Source organism: Oculina patagonica, chromosome 9, assembly GCF_052425735.1.
Source record: "Oculina patagonica isolate OP01 chromosome 9, crgOcupat, whole genome shotgun sequence".
NCBI lineage: Eukaryota > Metazoa > Cnidaria > Anthozoa > Scleractinia > Oculinidae > Oculina > Oculina patagonica.
In genome coordinates, this window is record NC_135766.1 from 22,796,679 (window position 1) to 22,814,537 (window position 17,859).

Sequence of the window (17,859 nt, forward strand, 5' to 3'; positions counted from 1 at the left end):
CGTGATTTCTTTTCTTTTTTCTCGTGAACTTTACCTAGCCGCAGGAATGAAATTTGCATTTTGTACAAGCAACTGACAAGAATGCGGGAGTCCAGCTGAATACCAAGGTCTTGAAAACAACTCGCTAATACGCGATGAAGTCGATAACTAGCCGTATTTGCCTTTTTCTTGTGACATCATCATTGGCCATCGCTTTAACACCAAAGCCCGGTAAGTCACAATGCGTTAAATTAAATATGGAAGAGGACAACAATCCATTCAGTCAACATCTTCTAACTACTGTAGTTCAATCAAAAAACATGGTCCACAGTAATCTCTGCTTGGACAATGTGGTTACTTGGGAATTCGCCAATCGAAATCTTTGTCAAATTTACAGCCGTGATCTTGAAGTGTTTCGAACACATTCTTAAGTTTTTTCCCTCTCTGCCTTCTGTTGTGTAGTTTTCTTTTGTCCAAGCGCTGCATATATTTACACGATAAAACTCGATTTATAAGCTGTCGATCTTTACGTTAAGTCCCGCGCGGTGTTCAGCAAAACGCGAGAAAGTTCAGATATACACATAAAAATGGAAGCCAAAAACAAATTGTTTATTTTTCGGGGTTACTTTCGACCTCATCTTGTGAATTAATATTTGAACTCTTGTCATATTACAATAGCTTGAATCGAAACTTGCACGACACGACATTTTAACTTGCCAGATTTATTTTTTTTTTGCGAAAATATTACTCTTATTTTCGCATTTAATGAATACGCGTTCACTGAAATCGACAAACTTCGGCTGGAATAAGTGGAAACAGCGAGAAACATACATGTCATTCTTTCTTTGTTTAGCTTTCGAATATTTAATGATACTGTCTTCAAAACTTATGATCATTGTACATTCAACAATAACAATTGTATTAAAGTGTGGGCAATCATATTTTTGCGCTATGAACTTCAAGATAACGTTTGCTAGTTTATAAAAAATACACATAATTGTTTGCTTGCGAAAACTGACTTAAATGACTCGAAATTAAAAGATTTACTTCTGATTTGGACGATTAACTCTGAGTTATGAGGTAATTTTGCATATTTGTTTACACGCACTTCTAGAACATTCTTTATCAGAAAAGTTAGTTGCTCATGTGTTGTGGACACAGCAATTCGAAACAATGTCAAATTTTAACTCTCGAAAACTCGTTAAAACAAGTATTTAAAGTTAAAACTTTGGCCTTAATTCGTAATAGTGAGGTTCAAGTTGAAATGTTTGGCTTGACTGGAGATAGGAAAGAATGATACAAATACCAATTATAAAAGAATACGCAAATGTTTCTTCGAAGGTGTGCTGTATGTAGCTATCACTTAAGAAAGGTTGTGAATTAATCCACGGCTTATGTCTATTTTGGCAACATATTACTTGAAACCATGTGAACAGCTAATAACAAAATACGTGCTGTTCTTTCTAGAACGAACTATTTTTATTTTCAAAACAAACAAAGGAAAGGTGTCCATTCAGCCGGATCAAAGAAAAAAAAATATCACAACATTGGAAAATGTTTTTATTGACTCACATTAAGCAATTATTAAGACATTTTCTGAGAAGATGGGTCCAATAAGCGGCATAAATTACGTCTTAGCTGGGTTATTTACCAGCAAATAACCGATGGTTTAAGTTGGTATGCATGCAACGCTGACCGTAAAATATGACGTTTATTTGCATCTTGATCGATAAACAGTCGTATCAGTCGCTAAGCAATATTGGTTGTTATGTTATAGACATTATATTCTAGTGAATCTGAACTTGCCATTTCTATTAACTTCTTTTTCCACTAGTCAATGAGAATTTTTTATTTCCTTAATATAGAAAATTAGGGCTGCTAAATGTGGCCATTGCGCGCGCGAGCAGTTCGGAAAGTTCGAGCGTTCCAGATGAAAACATTTGGGTCATTCGTCTAACCAATCAGATTATTTGAACGATTTAGTTCAACTTGTCTGCGCGTGGAGTAGAAACCGATAATCATGGCGGTATTTCACAGTCGCTATGGGACAAAGGAACATTTTTTGTCTCCCGAATACCGTTCAAAATATTCAGTTCTTTTTAACTCGGAAAAGAGTTACAGTGATCGAAGTAAATTGCACTCGTTTCCTGTTAACATAGGAACGCAATGCGTGCAAGTGTTTTGACGGAGCTACGTCCCGGACAGCACATCTTGAAAAAATTGGCAAAGTTTTTTTCAATTTTGTCGAACGTAATCTGTTTAAATCTTCGTCAATCGAAACCATGCTTGTTTAGAAAAATGACCTAGAATACCGTGGCACTGCTATTTTAAGGCCTTTAGAGAATAAGATCTGTTTTCTGATAAATTACATACCTTATTGTTACTTATTTTCGCGGGACTTAACTTTCGCGATTTTCAAAAAAAACGCGAACTTTAAGATCCGCGAAAATTTATTTTAAACTTTTTCTATTTTATTTTTTATGTTAATGACGTATTGGCCAATTAAGTCCCGCGAAATATGCCTGTTACATTTTCGCGAAATTAAGTTCCCGCGAAAATAAGTAACAATATGGTAACATTGACATGCTCAATTACCAGCCAAAATATTGAATTATTGTTGAAATAGACCAAAAGTTAATTTTTCCAATGATTATATTATTTTGCCTAACCTTCAAAAATCAAAAAGGAAAATAAAAAGAGAGAAAACAATTTGCAAGGGATGGGAACTCTATCTCTTGGTCTTTCGGCCTGCCCTCGATAAGCAGCAAGATGATAATTAAACTAAGTGAACTGAAGTGTGGAAAGTTTAACCTAGCCCCTTTAGTTTAGGCTGGTTTTACGTGAATTTTCTCCCTAAAAACCTGCATTATTTTGTAATTCACAGAGTTTATCTGGTATTTGTATCCTAAGTCGGACGGTCAGCTCTATGGATACAGGCCAAAAACAAACGCATCCTTCTTCCCTGAAGCCATCGTTGGTCAAGTTGTGGTACAGGAAGAGGACGGAATACACGACGTCTTCCTGGCCAAGACTGAATCTGGTGCAAACAAAATCTCGCTAGGAAATCTCAGTGAGAACATCGGTAGCACCTCTGCTTTTCCAAGCTTTACAATCTCGTTTCTTTTCAAGTTCACCTATCCACTGCCAGAGGCCAGCAAACTTCGAGTTTTCAATGCGATTCCCAACAGGCAAGAGCGAAAAAACAGCAATCCCATGGAGATATATCTCATTCAAATTGGTGGAAACGTCTCACTTCACGCCGCGGTGGGACACCACGATTTAGTAACCGATGCAGCGCGAGTGTTTGTGCCCCCAGTGAGCCAATGGAATCACGCTACTATTGTCTATCACGGCTCGCACGAGAATGAAACGGAGATCTATCTTAACGGGACTCGAGAAGCCGCTGAACTATACGAAGCTCCTATGGATCCAGAACCGGCAAACGCCGAGCCTTTTGATTACACCATCGGCCACGATGAAGGGCCCGCGGACTTGTGGCTCAGCTGGTTTACGCTCACCAAAGAAACTCTGAGTGCGGAGCAAGCGAAAGAGCATGCGGATGACACCCTCAATCAAGGTAACTCTACTTTTCTTTACTAGCTTATTTTTTATGTCCAGGGGAAGGGACGGAGATGGAGATACCATGTGTCATCTGTTAAGAATGGTGGGGTTGTAGAAGACATAGTGAGTCTAATTGTATGGGAGAGGGGTGGGGCTGCCGGAGATGCCATGGGTAACACTAACGAGAGTTTGCAGTCCCAGCGACAGCTCCCATATGTTTCCATATGGGGTTGGGTTTTAAAACAACATTCGGGTTCAGGGCAGCATTCGGTAAACGGCGGGTTCTATGATCTGTGAGACCCTCATGCCTGGCTATGTCATGCTGATGAGTCCTAACAAGGACGAAACAGCTGTCCATGGCTGCCACTCCACGGATAATAGGCTGTGCGCCGACCTCGTCCCAAGGGCGCTTTTCCCCTCCCGCTCTGAAGGGAAAAGCGCCCTGGGGACGAGGTTGGCTGTGCGCATGCGCACGGGTCTTGGCCAGACTAGGGCTTTCCACAAGTTGCTCGAGATTTAACAAAACGTTGCCCGAAATTTCTCAAAAAGTTGCTCCAATAATCCAAAAAGTTGCTTCTGATAACAAAAGTTGCTCGAAAGATGCTCCAAAAAAATCCAAAACGCTGCTTCTAATCAAGAGAATTTCTCTAAATATATGCTAATTTCCCTTTGAGAGTAGATTTCTAAGCAGTTTAATGCAATTTTACAGCAAAAGAAGTATCTAAATAACATATTAAGGGGGATTTTTTTAAATAACAAGGATTTCTTTAACTGAGGAAAATCGTGAAGATATCAATGATGTCATGTTTGCTGACGAGTTTTGTGATGTTTTAATGCAAAATGAGCAGAAAGTTGAAATGTCTTCAGATGTTTCTCGAAAGTCTTCGGCAAACTTCGTTAATCTTCCGAAACGTTCGTATTTCCTTTGAACAACACTCGGATAATCTTCGGAGATCTTCGGTCTGAAAATTGCTCAAAATGCAACAATTTGCACGAGAGGAAAAAAGTTGCTCGAATCATGAGAGCTGAGATGAATACATTACAACTATCGTTCATATCAATAAGAAAGTACATTTACATTCTCTGCCACTGCCACTTACAGCTTAAAACGGAAAAGATAGACGGCAAACTAATCCTGACGGCTAAAGCGGTCAAAAATAAACAGAGTGAATAAAAAGAAAAAAAAAACTAGAATATATTGAATATAGTTCCGCCAAATGTAAATACATTTTTACAATGTGTTCCGTATAATGCAAGTGTTGTTTTTATGTCGCTAAATGGCGGAAACAGAATACCAGTCTTTAAAGCACGGGAGGTTATTTCTCTAATTAAAGATTGAGCGAAAATAATTGTTTTTTATCCTCTGTTTTAGCGTTGGCAGCTGTTCAAGTTGAAGTGAAATTCAGTACTAATTCATTTCGTGTTCAAGAAGATGTCGAAAGCGTTGACCTTCTGGCTATGAGGACTGGAAATGTTGAAATCGCATCGATAGTGAGGTTAGAGAAAACTAAATAAAACAAAGGTATAATATTCTTTGATAATCAGAATCCAGTGGCTGACAGTTGTCAAGCTCGCAATCTGATTGACTAAATAGGAAATTACTTTTCCACAGTTTAGGGCCTGTTTACATGATTCCGGAATGACATTCCGGAACGAGTTCATTCCATCCCCATCCATTTCTCTGTATCTGTTTACATGATACCGAGACGAAAGTCAAGTCATTCTGGAATGAGTTCATTCCGGAATCATGTAAACAGGCCCTAATTAGACTGCGTGCTTGAGGTTACCATAAGCCTGTTCCAGACGTTTAGTTAGTTGGGGAGCAACGCGAAAAACTGGATTAGCGCGAAGACGAACAGGCATCCCACACAGTTAAAAACATATTCAAAGGTTACACTTTATTTTGGTGGTGAAAAAAAATAAAATTTGCGCTACAAAGCAAGAGAGCACAAAGCATCAGTGACCCATTGACGCAAATCCTATGAACAAGGAAAAACATTCAAAGGCAAATAAAGTGAGACCGTTACTTTATTGAACGCTTATTTGGAAAAAAGCAATGGACGGCACTTCTTCGAATTTCCATGAGGTTGCTCGAAGGGCCTTTGATACTTAACATGAAACTATTTGAAATTATTTGGAAAAAAAGCGAAGGACGGCACTTCATCGAATTTCCATGAGGTTGCTTGAAGGGCCTTTGATATTTTACATAAAACTATTTGACACTCAACCGGAATATATTAACTTTTTTACTTTTTATTACTCACTTGACGGTGTCGAAAAGTTGTGCATTTTTGTAATTTGTTTCATTCTTGCGAGATCTCGATTTAAAAATACGTATTTTTATTCAATGGTTTGGTAAACAATACATTTCAAAATTATACCTAACTTATTATATCGCTTTGCAATGCGTTTTTTGCTCTGTAGGTTTAGTGCAACAAGTGGGACAGCCGGAATAAACAAGGATTTCTCCTTCCAGACCACGGGCGACTTTCTTTTCAAACCAGGAGAAGTTTATCACAGCATCAATGTTCCGATCTTAAGTGACGACTTTACTGAAGACGATGAAAACTTCACGGTTTCCATAAAATCCGTGGATGGTGGCGTGACAACCGTCACGCAAGAAGGAACTGTCACGATAACCATCGCCAGTAATAGTGAGTTTAGTTTTTTAGTTGTACAAAGCAGAAAATAACCTCTGTTTCCCTAGAAGTCGTTATTATTAACAGAGCATTTTACAAAGAAGACAAACCTCGGACGAACATGCAAATACCGTGCAGGGGTGTGTGTTTGTGTTGGGGGAGGGGTGGGGGTGGATGGAACGGTCAGGCAAACAACTGTAGGACTGAAATGCCTCTACGCAATACAGTTAAAAACCGCGAGTAAGAACCTAACATTTAAGAACCTATTAGGCTAAAATTTGCAGACAAGACCCCATCTTTATGAGAACCTATTCAGCCTAAAATTTGGAAACAGGTTCTTATTTCCTAAAATTGATTAAAAATGGTTACTTTTGGGAAAATAAGTTTCGACAAGGCTTAACTGTACATGTATACAATGTCGTGTTCTGAATGAAAAGTGCTTCATTTCTACATAAAACTTGTTTGGTATGCAAATTTTATACAAATAATAGACTGAACATCGCTAAAAGTTCTATTAGCAACAATGTAAATTTCTCCGGAGAAAATAAGAACCTATTAAAAACCAAAATATATAGCCGAAATTTGAGTTAACTACCATTTATGTAAGAACCTGTTTAGGCTAACCTGGAAAAAAACTAGGTTCTAACTCGCGGGATTTTACTGTAGCTAGGAATAAAACTCTCGATAGGCGGTTTAACATTTTTCAAAGTCGCGATTCGTCGCTCAAAAGAGTCGACACTTGGCAAGTCTAAACCGCGTTAAAACAGTCGGTTATAAAACTTAAATCAGAAATTTATGCTATTCCTGGATTAGCTGGTCTAAGCTTGATCGTTCTTTGAACAACCATGGGGTCTTTCCTCAATCGTCTAAATTTTTTATTATTATTATTATTTTTATACAAGCTGGTCCAGCAGGCCGCGAAAAAGCCACGGGAGAAGAAGAAGAAGGTAAACACAAGTAACATTAGACACTAGTGTTGTGTTTTATAGGTTTAAGATGAAATCCGCCAGGACTTCGAGTATTAACTGGACAAAATCATGTACCCAAATTTTTTACATCTTATTGCAAACTTCTGTGTTACTGTGTTTCAAATATCTTATCAAAAGAAATCATTTCTGGACAACACCAAACATCGAAAACAAATTTTGAAGTTCCACTGAATTCCATTCAATCCCTTCTTAAAAGACGATTTCACCCCATAGCTACGCGTTCACAAGATTTTTCCTATAGTTTACATGGCTCTTGTGAACTTTGAAATTCATTTTCTCAGCTTGTTCTGATAAGAAAGCCCTAAAACTTACATCTTTAGCTTTTAAAAAGGGTAGAAAATAACGCAATAGGATTTATATTATTCTGGTACTCGATTTTTGTCAAACTAAAAATAATATTACTCAATGTCCTGATGGATTCCGTCTTAAGTCGTTTTATATTAACTGACCTAGCGCTGGTTTAACGCTCCGGTTATACAGAGACATGCAGGGAATTTACTTTCTTACTAATAGCTAGCGCTTAGGTTTTCCAGGTAGTAGCAAAAACAGCGTTCCAGTTTAGCTTGTCAAAGAAAAGCACTTTGTTTTAGCAGTCCTTAATTGTTCTGACCCTATATTAACCTTAATTGAGAAAAATGGTTGTTGATGTTTGATTGATAGGACATTATAGTCGATATCAGGTGATTTTTGATTTTAGGTTAGAGCCGTTGAAGAAATTAAAATGTTTAGATTTTTTTCCAAGTTGGACAGTGAAATTAAACAAAAAAGTTTTGGCTCGTGTAAAAAAGAATCAAATTGTCCAACTGGTTCTAGTAATTTCCCATTTGGGGCGCTTTCCACTTGTCAGAACTGGCCGACTAGTCTGGTGGTTTTGAATGTGAAATGGCCTTTTACACCATAACAATGTATAATACTTATGTATTGACTGATTTCACAGGATAAATCTGACTAACAATTCAGAATTCCGTTCTCGAATGTACCGGCCCGGTCTGACCTGCCAGGTCTGACAAATGTAATTTTAATTTGGGACACATTCAAGGACCTATTTAACATGTGTGTTAATTACCGTTATATCCTCTATTGCCCACCCCCACCCCCCCCCCCCCCTTATAAGCCCCCATTTTGGAGCAAAAAGTTTATTAAGCATCTCCTATCCCTTGTACCCCACCCTTTCCCTCCCCTTTTTTTACAACCAAACATGAAACGAAAGACTGTATTACCAAAACAGGCACAAATTTCACGCAGTATTCGCGAGCTTTATGGGAAATATTTCTGCTTCTTGTACTAAAACAGAAACGACATTACACTTTATCGTTTAAAATATGGTACAAAAATGGGTGGTAAACTGATGCTCAGCCCCCTCTCTCTATTAAAGGTGGTTTCCAGCCCGTACTGCGCAATCTTCGTTTATGTGAGTCTCACAAGAAGGAATGTTCACTAGCCAAAATAAAATCTCCGGGACTAGCTTGCCTTTTACTACATTATTAACGCCAGATATCCTTGCAAAACAATGATAGTGAGTGGAACAACCCCGGCGTTATTCTAAACCGACATTTCAACTCATTAATCATACCTGAACGACTGACCACTAATGGTGGACTGCCGACTCAAAAAATTCATGTACGCTATTTCGAAGTGTATCATTGAATTCGAAACAAAATTGAAAACAGATTCCGACACTGCCAGTTCGGACCGGAAATCACCATTGATCCCCCTGCCCCTCCACCCCTCCCCACCCCTTAAAAAATGCTTTAAATAGTTAAGCGCCCGGTGAGGAGGCTTGAAGGAGAATTTACGGTACTATTTATTTCAATCTTTTTTGACACGAAGCTTTATTCTGCAGATTGTGAAGTAGATGTCACTACCTACTGTCTTATCCCGCTCATTTTGATGTGTGTTTGCATTGCTTTGGTGTCGCTTGGAATCATTATTTTGATTGTATTTCTTGTGATGTTGAGCCGGAGATGAGTAACAAAATCATAAGGCAAGTATGTTTAAAAAACTCGAAGCATCGACGAAATGACACATTTAACAATTTAACCGCGAACTCAAGGTTTCTATCGGCTGATGGTTAGATTTTAATATATGAACGGGCGGCGAAGAGAATAAACGGGGAGCTCCGCTTTCAGGTTTCTATCGGCTGATAGCTGCCGGAAGAGCAAAATCCTGAGTCAAATATCAAAGTCGATGCTTTCCTCACCACCAGGAGGGGAAAGAAATTCCTTTGTTACACGACTCAAAAATGTGGCATAGCGGTACCGGGCAACCGAGTGCGCGCTTTAGCTATCGAATGGTTGCTAAGGGCATAGTGAATAACTTGAGTTCGAATGTTTTGGTCTCAACCGTGCACAAAACACAATAGCTTTTTGCATTTTGTTTGCTCCTTTGAAGTTTGCCGGACATCAAAACAACAAACAGCAGTGATAACGGTGACCAGTCTGGCAAAAGTAAGGCTTGCGAATTATACTAATTAAACTTCAATGATTTTGAAATGATTTACCATTTTTTGGTTGTTAAATGTCAACCGTGACAAATTGTTCGCTTTTTATTCCACGCCGCCAAAACAATCTTAATGACGTGAAACATCGGGTGAGAAATCTGGCTTAAAATGCAAAAAACATCTCAGCCTCGTAAAACATCAAACGCAAAACCCGCCAATTTTCGCATTTCACACGCATGCAGTCATTGATATTTAAGTCTTTCTGAGAAAAACAAAACTTTGAATTGGGTGGGTTCTTTCTTAGCAACGGCTTGATTGACACAGACTTGTATCGTTTCCCGGCACCGCTATGCCGTCAAAGAAAAGTGCCCACTTTCCCCCTGCGCAACAAAAAGGCTTCTTAAGCAAATGAAAGACTTGCTATCGAAAAGACTTCTATCGTATTCTCTTACTAGCACGCGTGAGAAGGAAGGCTGGGGAAATAGAAATATAAAGCGCGCGGAAGACGACGGGACGATCCCCGAGCGCGTGTTCCCTTTCTATAATCCCTCAGGAATCACTGCTGAGAAGAGTCAAGTCGATAAAAAATGAAAACGAGCAGTCTAATTTGTTAGAATAATTATATGTCAATAAAACTGATTATTGACGGGTTTGTAACATAATTGTAGGCCGCAATACGCAATACCTGTTTAGCCAATCAGATTGCTCCAAAATGCAGTCTCGCTTCACGCGGTTTCGCTACGCGTGCGTGTATTTTACAAATGTAAGCCTGCTGCCAGGCTGTGCTCTGTTCTGACCTATATGTTTTGAATCATTATTGTAGATCGGTGGATATGAACAGTGGACCTGTTTTGAAAGCTGGTTGGATGGAACGATAATTTGGCTTGTGCTAAACAAAATTTCAAAGAATAATGAAGAACATGTAGAATTAAATAGTACTTTAGGAAACCAGATGTTTCTATGAAATAGAACGTTATTGTAGTTACATAGGCCACAACCCTCGGACGTATAAAAAGGCCTAGCCTGCGTTTTTTTTTTTTCAAGCGCGAGAAACGAACAAAAGCTTCTGGTGAGAAGAAGCCAAAAATGGAGAGGGGGGGGGGGGGGGGGGCGCTCTGCTCTCTTTTGCACCTCATGCGCTTACGCGCCTCTCGTGCTCTCGAAAAGAAAAACTCGTGACGGCTGATACACAGAATCAAAAGGGTTTTTCCTTAAGGATTTAAGACAAGTTTGCGAAATTCGATTCGAAAATGTTGATTTGTTCATCAGGCAAATGCTCTGTAAAAATTTCACAAGAACCGGTCGAGGGAGTTGAGAAATTCTAGTAGTGGTGGTAGAGACACATTCGAGGTGGGAAAGTTGCAAAAGCAAGGCAGACTAAAGAAGTTATTAACCTATTGTGAGCTAGAACAAGCTGCTGGCAAGAGCAAAGTCATAATGTTATTTCTAAAGATTAATCTTCTAAAGATTAATCTAAAAATCTGAACAAAAACAGACATCCCAAGGGGGAGATTTTTTTTCTTCAGACCCCTCTTCTTTGTCTTTATAGAGGGATTTGTATTTTGATATACGTCCGAGGGTTAATAATTCTTTTAAAATTCCCGAATTATTCTGCGCATATATTATAATTGTTCGCACTATGTACTGTAAAATGCCGGTTATAAGCCCGTTCCCCTGCCCCCGGTGAAAGGCCTGTCCTTTTGCTAGCGAAAAAGAGAATAATCCAGTTATAACCCCCCCCCCCCCCCACCCCGGAAAAAAAGCCCTACCCCTTCAAACTTTTTTATTTTGACTTACGTACGCCCTCAGTCTTTCATAAGTACAGTGCAAATCAAGAAGTTTTTCAGAGTGGCTTTCTTTCTTTCTTTCCCTCGTCAGAGTCTTAAAGGTACTTCTTGCTAGCTCAATTCCAAACGATTTTCTGTCCCGCTTATTACCCCCACCCCCCCCCCCCCCAACCTCTCTCGGCTCCCCAGGATGTAATCTCCATAGCTTTAAGCCCTTCCAAAACTACTCACGAAAATTGTATAAACCCAGGGCTAATTACCGACATTTTGCAGCATAAAACCTGTTTAGCAAGTCTTGTTAAATGTCACGTGATTTTCCTTTGTTAGTTACACCTATATATTTTTTTACTGGCGGAAATTAAATAATTTTTGTACCTATCAAGAAAAACTAATGTAATGTACTTTGTTATGTAGCAGCTGTTTTGCGCGCTCGCGCAAATTGAAAATTATACCAGAGAGAATGTAGAAAATAATCTCAGATAAATTTAAAAAAAAAACCTTCATCCAGTCGAGCCCGACTCGTTTGCACCATTAGGAGGGACTAGCTGCCAGACATTAAACGAGAGGTTTTGCAACGAGAATGTGCCTAGCCCTAAAAATAATGATCAATGCTTTAATAATCCCAAAGGCATATTTTTCTGCGTATACCGAAATTTGTTCCATTCCTAATGTCACAAGTCAGATGGTTCCCTGTGTTGTTGTCTTGGACTTCAGTTTCTTAATATGCTTTCGTATGAAAAAATGAATTAGTTATATGCTTATTTTTATGTAGACCGAACTCGGGTTCGTTCAGACTCGTTTTGACAGAGGAGAAAGGGAACTCGAGAATTATTAGTCTTTTTCAATCCCAAGTGTTTCGAAAACTTATCGCTTGCTGTACATGTCTGAGCCTTGCACATTTCCCGACGGTAAACGGAGAAAAATAGCAGAGGACGGCCTTACCAAAACTTTTCATGACCAGATGCTTAATTTCCTGATTTTTTCCTGGCCTTGATGCAGCTGTAACGAGCCCCTGAAATAACACTTGTTGAGAGGCAAAATAAATATAAACTGGAGACTTGTTGTTGGTGAAAATTTTACTTCGTCCAAATTTCCACTTGTACAACTGCAGATAAACCATTTCAACTGCATAATTACAACATATTTCATCATCGCTTAATTAAATTATGTTTATCATTATCTTTTGCTTTTTGTGGGAAAATTTCGTTGAAAAGTATAGAACGTGCTTTTATGATCCTTTTAATCTTGACTTCATTACAATAGCAAATATTTACATTTTTAAACCCAATTAAAAAACTTCTAACAGTCCAGGCCGGGTTTTTGTTAACACTAACCCAGGATAAAAGTTGATCGAGGGCTCAATTTCTCTTGTATAATAGTGTTTTTAGTGCTTATGTTTTGTGGAGTTCAACGTCAAAACTAGTGGACATCAAATATAATCAAATTTTAAAAGCTGAAATCAAATTCCATGCTTATCCTGGATTAGTTTTAATCGTGCTTTGAACAACCCGACCCTGGGCCACAAGTAAGATTCTTCTGGTCCGAAAATGGACACCTGAGCCCGCGGGCTTTTGTCAGAGGGGTTACTAAGCAACAAAGCCTATTTCCAACGCCAACAAAATTGATGTGCGATTCACGTTACAAAATTTGAAAACGGCCTCTGTACTTAAAGGGGATATTTCATACAATTTAAAGGCATTTTTACAATGTACAAAAGTATCTTGAAAACGAACGAAACCTCGAAATAAAAGTTAACCAACGTTGGAAAACACCAAAGATTATAAAACAACTTACAAATGTACAAGTCAATTCTGGTTCAGCACGCTTGTTCGTGGTACCGTAAAATTCCGAAGACAAGTTTCCCCCCCCCCCACCCCAGAAAAAAGATAAGCCCCCCCCCCCAAGAATTGCATACGCAAAAACTTTTCCGAAGACAACCTCTCCCTAATTAAGCTAGTCTGTTCAGAATCCCCCCATGGGCTTTTTGCACTCTCCCCAGTTTTCGCTCGCGTTCAGGAACCAAGATGGCGGCCCGTCGAACTCAACGATCGATCTGTACAACTTCACGGAAAATTAGGGGACTGTGAACAGTATAAATATAAGCCCACAGCCTTTTATTTAGTCATAGCTGTTATAGAAAAATAACCCCCGGCCCCCGAATAAAGGCCCTCCGCCCAGGGCTTATTTTCGGAATTTTACGTGACGCAGCCGTGACGAAGCTACTTTAAACGCAGTCTACCGTTGAAATCAGGGTTGAAATAAACAGCCCTAATAGCATTTATTTGCCTGCAGGCAGGGACTTAGCTAGCCTACCACCAGACAGGGCTCGAAAATCACCCATTACGGGCCGGTTGGCCCAGCATTCAACTTTTCAAAAAACTGGCTACGCCCCTGACAAATTTCTTTAAAACTATAACCCCTGATCATTTGTTTGTTAGCTAATGTGTCACAATCGTTATCCCATGAATTCTTCATTCTATCTTTAAATCACATATTAATTTTTGATAAAGCATTTCATCAACTAGCAAGCCTTTTTTAGTACATGAGTGCATCTCACAAAATAATACACTCTTAATAAATAGGTTCTTAATGGTATAAAATTGGTCAACAGTCGGGAATACGAGTGTTTTGGGATTCAGTGTTGTTCTTTCTAATTTTTTTCGGTTGCCTCGGAGCCAAGAGTTTTTGTATATTCCAAAACTTGCTTTTTGCTTCAAAATGGCATCTCGCAAGCCTCATAAACAACACGACACGGAACTTTGCAAACCCCACTGTTGTCCATTTTAAACCTCCAAAGTCAACGTCCAAATTCTACTCACTTGCCTCCATACATTTTGTACAGATCCAGTTGGGAGATTTGCTTAAATATCAAGTATCTAAGGGTACTACCAAAAAATTGTTGAAAATTGTTGAAATACAGTTTTGTCAAAATGTTCGCTGTAGGCCTTGAAACCTTTCCCGTGTACAATACTTCCCCATCCCACCCCCCTCCACCGACCACCCCACCCCCTGATCAGGTCACGGGCTGGAAGTAGAGAGATCGTGGAAAAGAGGCTGTCCTGAATCGACTGGCGAACATCACCGTGGGTCCGTATGGCGTACATACGAATCGCAGTGACCGCAAAAAAATGGTGCACGATTCTGTACGGGCAATACGAGATTTAAAGGTAGGTGGCATTCAGTTTACAAATGAACTTTACAAACAGATTTAATGAACATGAATTAATTGGTCTTTGATTCACGTGAAAATAACTGACAGAGGTTCCTATCAAAGGGTTCTCTAAAAGAGTTGATAATGTATGCGCTATTGCCCAAGAACACTCTCACTTTTTTGGCACCATTTTTACGCGAGCGCAGATTATGCTCCCTACCCTATTACACGTGGAAACTCTTGACGAGCACAAAAATTTCACTAAAAGTTTTGTTGTCTTCTCTTTTTCGCCTCCATGGCGTCAAGAATAGGTTGCCTTTTCGCCTGGTACCTTGCTCTTAGTCCTTCAATTTCTTTTTCCATTTCCATATCCAGAGACTGCATTCGACTTTGCAGTTCTTCGCATGGTAAAGATCGCAGCTGCAAAGCAAAACAAGAGTAAAGGATCACTTTACGGTATTCACAATCGTTTCGGAACTCACCACTAGCAACTACACGCATATGTGAAATTGTCTAAGCCCCGAGAGACTGGTCGCTAGTTTTGCTTGATTGGATTTCTGGGATCGTTTGAGTTGTATCATAAGCTACAGGCTTTGTTCTTTCAAAAACAAAACGTAAACTGCTAAAGAATTGTTGTCATTTAGGCGCGCGAAAATTGATCTGCGTGATTCAAGGCATTTTTGCAAAACATTTTCTCCAGAAAAAAAAAATAGCAAATCGGCCTGTTCGGAAGCTTTTCACAAAAGTTTAAGCTAAGGTTTCCCTCCCCCAGATCTGTTTAAAACAGCTGCCGGCGTTTAACTTATTAAAATACTTAGAATGCAATATACATAGCTAAGGCTCCCCTAACAGGGCCTAACATGTTCCGTTTACAAAGTGAAAGAACATGGTAAATGAATTGGCGACCTTTGATAACATCGATAACCCCTTAGGGCTGACGCACCCCTATAAATGTCCTATAAGCCTGAATTGGCGACCTTTATAACATCGATAACCCCTGGGTGAACGCACCCCTATAAATGTCACTATAAGCCTGTGATTTTGCAAACGTATCCCAGGGTTTTCACCCTGAAATAGACAATGATGCCCCCTTGGAAGCCCTCCCCCCTCTCCCATTCTCGGAATTTGAATTATTTGTTACTTACAAATTCAAAGTCAGGGGGGCCTGCCTTCTTGAGCTTAAACAGATCTTCCTGTTTTGCCCCCCTCATTAGTCCCCCAGAGTCCTCCTCAGACGAGCCATTAGCACCAGACTCGCTCCCTCGTCCTCCTGCTTCAAATATTCTGTCGAAGTGATCCATAAATGACGGGCGATAGTTCTGCTTAGCGTCGCTGTCCAATCCTGAGAAATAAAAGGAAAAGGCTGCGTTGCTGGGCAGATTGGTTCAATTGGTGGAGGGTTGTGGAACAGTGCGTCCCGCGTCCCGTGACCCGTAACGCGATATTTTGGAACGACAAAATGAAATGCGTGTTTAAATAAGTCAAAGCAAGAGCAACTCGCATGTGAGGGATCAAATAAGTTTAAGAAGTCGGTCAGGCCACTGAACTATTTCGCATCATATCCCGCTTCCACGGTCCGCGGTCCATGCTCGCGTAATAATATGTTCCTAAAACGTCTTTACGAGACCATGGGAACCCGAAAGATAACAGAATAGATGATCATTTCCTGTTCTGAAAAATGTGTTGCGCGAAATGTACCAATTCGTACCTAATTTCATATTTATCGACTAAGTGACTGCGGAGCGCGGTAGCGATTCATTTAAACATCTACTTCATTTCAGTTAAGTTGCAGAGTAGTGCTCTCTCTCAGAATAGCCGGGTATTTTAAATAAAGCCAACTAAATGCCATGATACATCGTTAACACCGGCTTACTGCAAAACGACTACACAATCGATCAGGGCACGCTTTTTCTATCACATAATAAGCATTTTACCTAAGGTAACAAGTTAAATAACGCACATAAAAAGAGAGAATGGTTAAGGGGAGTCTAGATCATGTTTCGCGAAAAAGAAAATAGCCATTTCACGATTCACGATAAAACAGGCCTTTCACGGATCACGAAAAAGCCTTTACCACCCTCAATCACGTTTCACGAAAAAAAAAAACATAGCAATTTCACGAATCACGAAGGAAAAAAGGCCTTTCACGGATAACGAAAACAAACTTTTATTTACCACCCTCAATCACGTTTCACGGGAAAAAAAACAACGCTACCTTATTCTTACTAATTTTCGCGTGTACTTAATTTCGCGAAAATTCGATAGGCGAATTTCGCGAGTATTAATTTTCGCGATTGCAAGAAGAATTAGAGAAAAAGTGTATTAAATATCGCGATTTTGTCAGAGTTTTATGGATCAGTCGTCAACGACTAAGGAACCACTGGAAATACACAAAGTTCTGGCTGAATGTAAAATGTAAGATTCCTGTAAATGGAATCATTAGTGACTGTACTAAAGAGCTTTTGAACCAATTTACAAGCTCGAAACAGTAATCAGAGGAAGGGTGCTAGTCAAAAACAAGATGGAAAGATATTTTTGAAAGGTAGGTAGTTGCAGTTCCAAACATTTAAAATTCTAACTATTGTGATATATAATATGGTATTAATTTTCGCGTGTTTAAATTTCGCGCAATGTTATTTTCGCGCGTACTAAATTTCGCGATTATTTTGAAATCGCGAAAATAAGTACTCGCGAAAATTAGTAAGAAGTAAGGTATTTAACAATTGACGATGGGAAAGTTAAATTTTAAAAAATGAATAAAAGAAATTAAAAAATTTATAAAATATTTTTTTTTTTTTTAAAATTTAAATTTTTTTTTTTTTTGGGAAATTTTTTTGTTTAAATCCCCGGGGGTTGTTTTTTTTTTTTTTAAATTTAAAATTAAAAAAAAAATTTTTTTTTGGCCCTCCCCTTTTTAAAATTCCAAACCCCAAAAAAGCTTTCACGGATCACGAAATAAAAACCCTTTACTACCCTCTAAAAATCTTACTTTTCATTGTAGCGTCCTCATCATCATCAGAGTTTATCACCATTGTGCCCAGATCAGACTCCAGTAGTGTTCCTGCCTCGCTGTTCACGATCATCGTGTCTTGACTCTGCACACTTGTCGCTGTGTTATTCACTATCATGGTGTTATCATTACCGTCACCAACCTTCACTATTGTCCCTGAGTCTACCTGCTCTTCGCCTTCTTCTGCTTCCTCCTGTAGCGAGGAAAGACACGTTTCAAATACTGTGAATAGTCTTTCCTTTCTTCCAAACATAGACTACGAGAAATCGCTCATTTTTCTCGGGTGGGTGAAGCGGGTGTGCA

General features: G+C 39.2%; 2 protein-coding genes across 2 annotated transcripts in view; one reads left to right on the top strand and one right to left on the bottom strand.

Annotated features, from left to right (window-relative positions):
• The first annotated feature begins 28 nt into the window (after nucleotides 1-28).
• On the top strand, nucleotides 29-12,455 carry LOC144666136 (uncharacterized). The gene is made up of 7 exons (XM_078527497.1): nucleotides 29-210; nucleotides 2,864-3,556; nucleotides 4,913-5,036; nucleotides 5,965-6,194; nucleotides 7,082-7,126; nucleotides 9,012-9,152; nucleotides 10,432-12,455. Exons 1-6 carry the CDS (start codon nucleotides 135-137, stop codon nucleotides 9,134-9,136), a joined length of 1,293 nt encoding a protein of 430 aa, XP_078383623.1. The 5' UTR covers nucleotides 29-134; the 3' UTR covers nucleotides 9,137-9,152; nucleotides 10,432-12,455.
• LOC144666131 (serine/threonine-protein kinase 3-like) overlaps nucleotides 12,454-17,859 on the bottom strand; it is a 16,330-nt gene continuing 10,924 nt past the window's right edge. The window contains exons 12-14 of the mRNA XM_078527490.1: nucleotides 17,536-17,749; nucleotides 15,692-15,888; nucleotides 12,454-14,966 (exon numbers count right to left, since the gene is read on the bottom strand). Of these exons, the coding sequence (XP_078383616.1) occupies nucleotides 14,808-14,966; nucleotides 15,692-15,888; nucleotides 17,536-17,749 (570 nt within the window). The 3' untranslated portion in view covers nucleotides 12,454-14,807. The remainder of the gene's footprint in view (nucleotides 14,967-15,691; nucleotides 15,889-17,535; nucleotides 17,750-17,859) is intronic.

Excerpts from the sequence above, each read along its gene's own strand:
- LOC144666136 (XM_078527497.1), top strand. The coding sequence starts at position 135 with ATGAAGTCGATAACTAGCCGTATTTGCCTTTTTCTTGTGACATCATCA. Across the intron at positions 3,557-4,912 it reads GGATGACACCCTCAATCAAG|CGTTGGCAGCTGTTCAAGTT; the intron begins GTAACTCTACTT and ends CCTCTGTTTTAG. Across the intron at positions 5,037-5,964 it reads GAAATCGCATCGATAGTGAG|GTTTAGTGCAACAAGTGGGA; the intron begins GTTAGAGAAAAC and ends TTTGCTCTGTAG.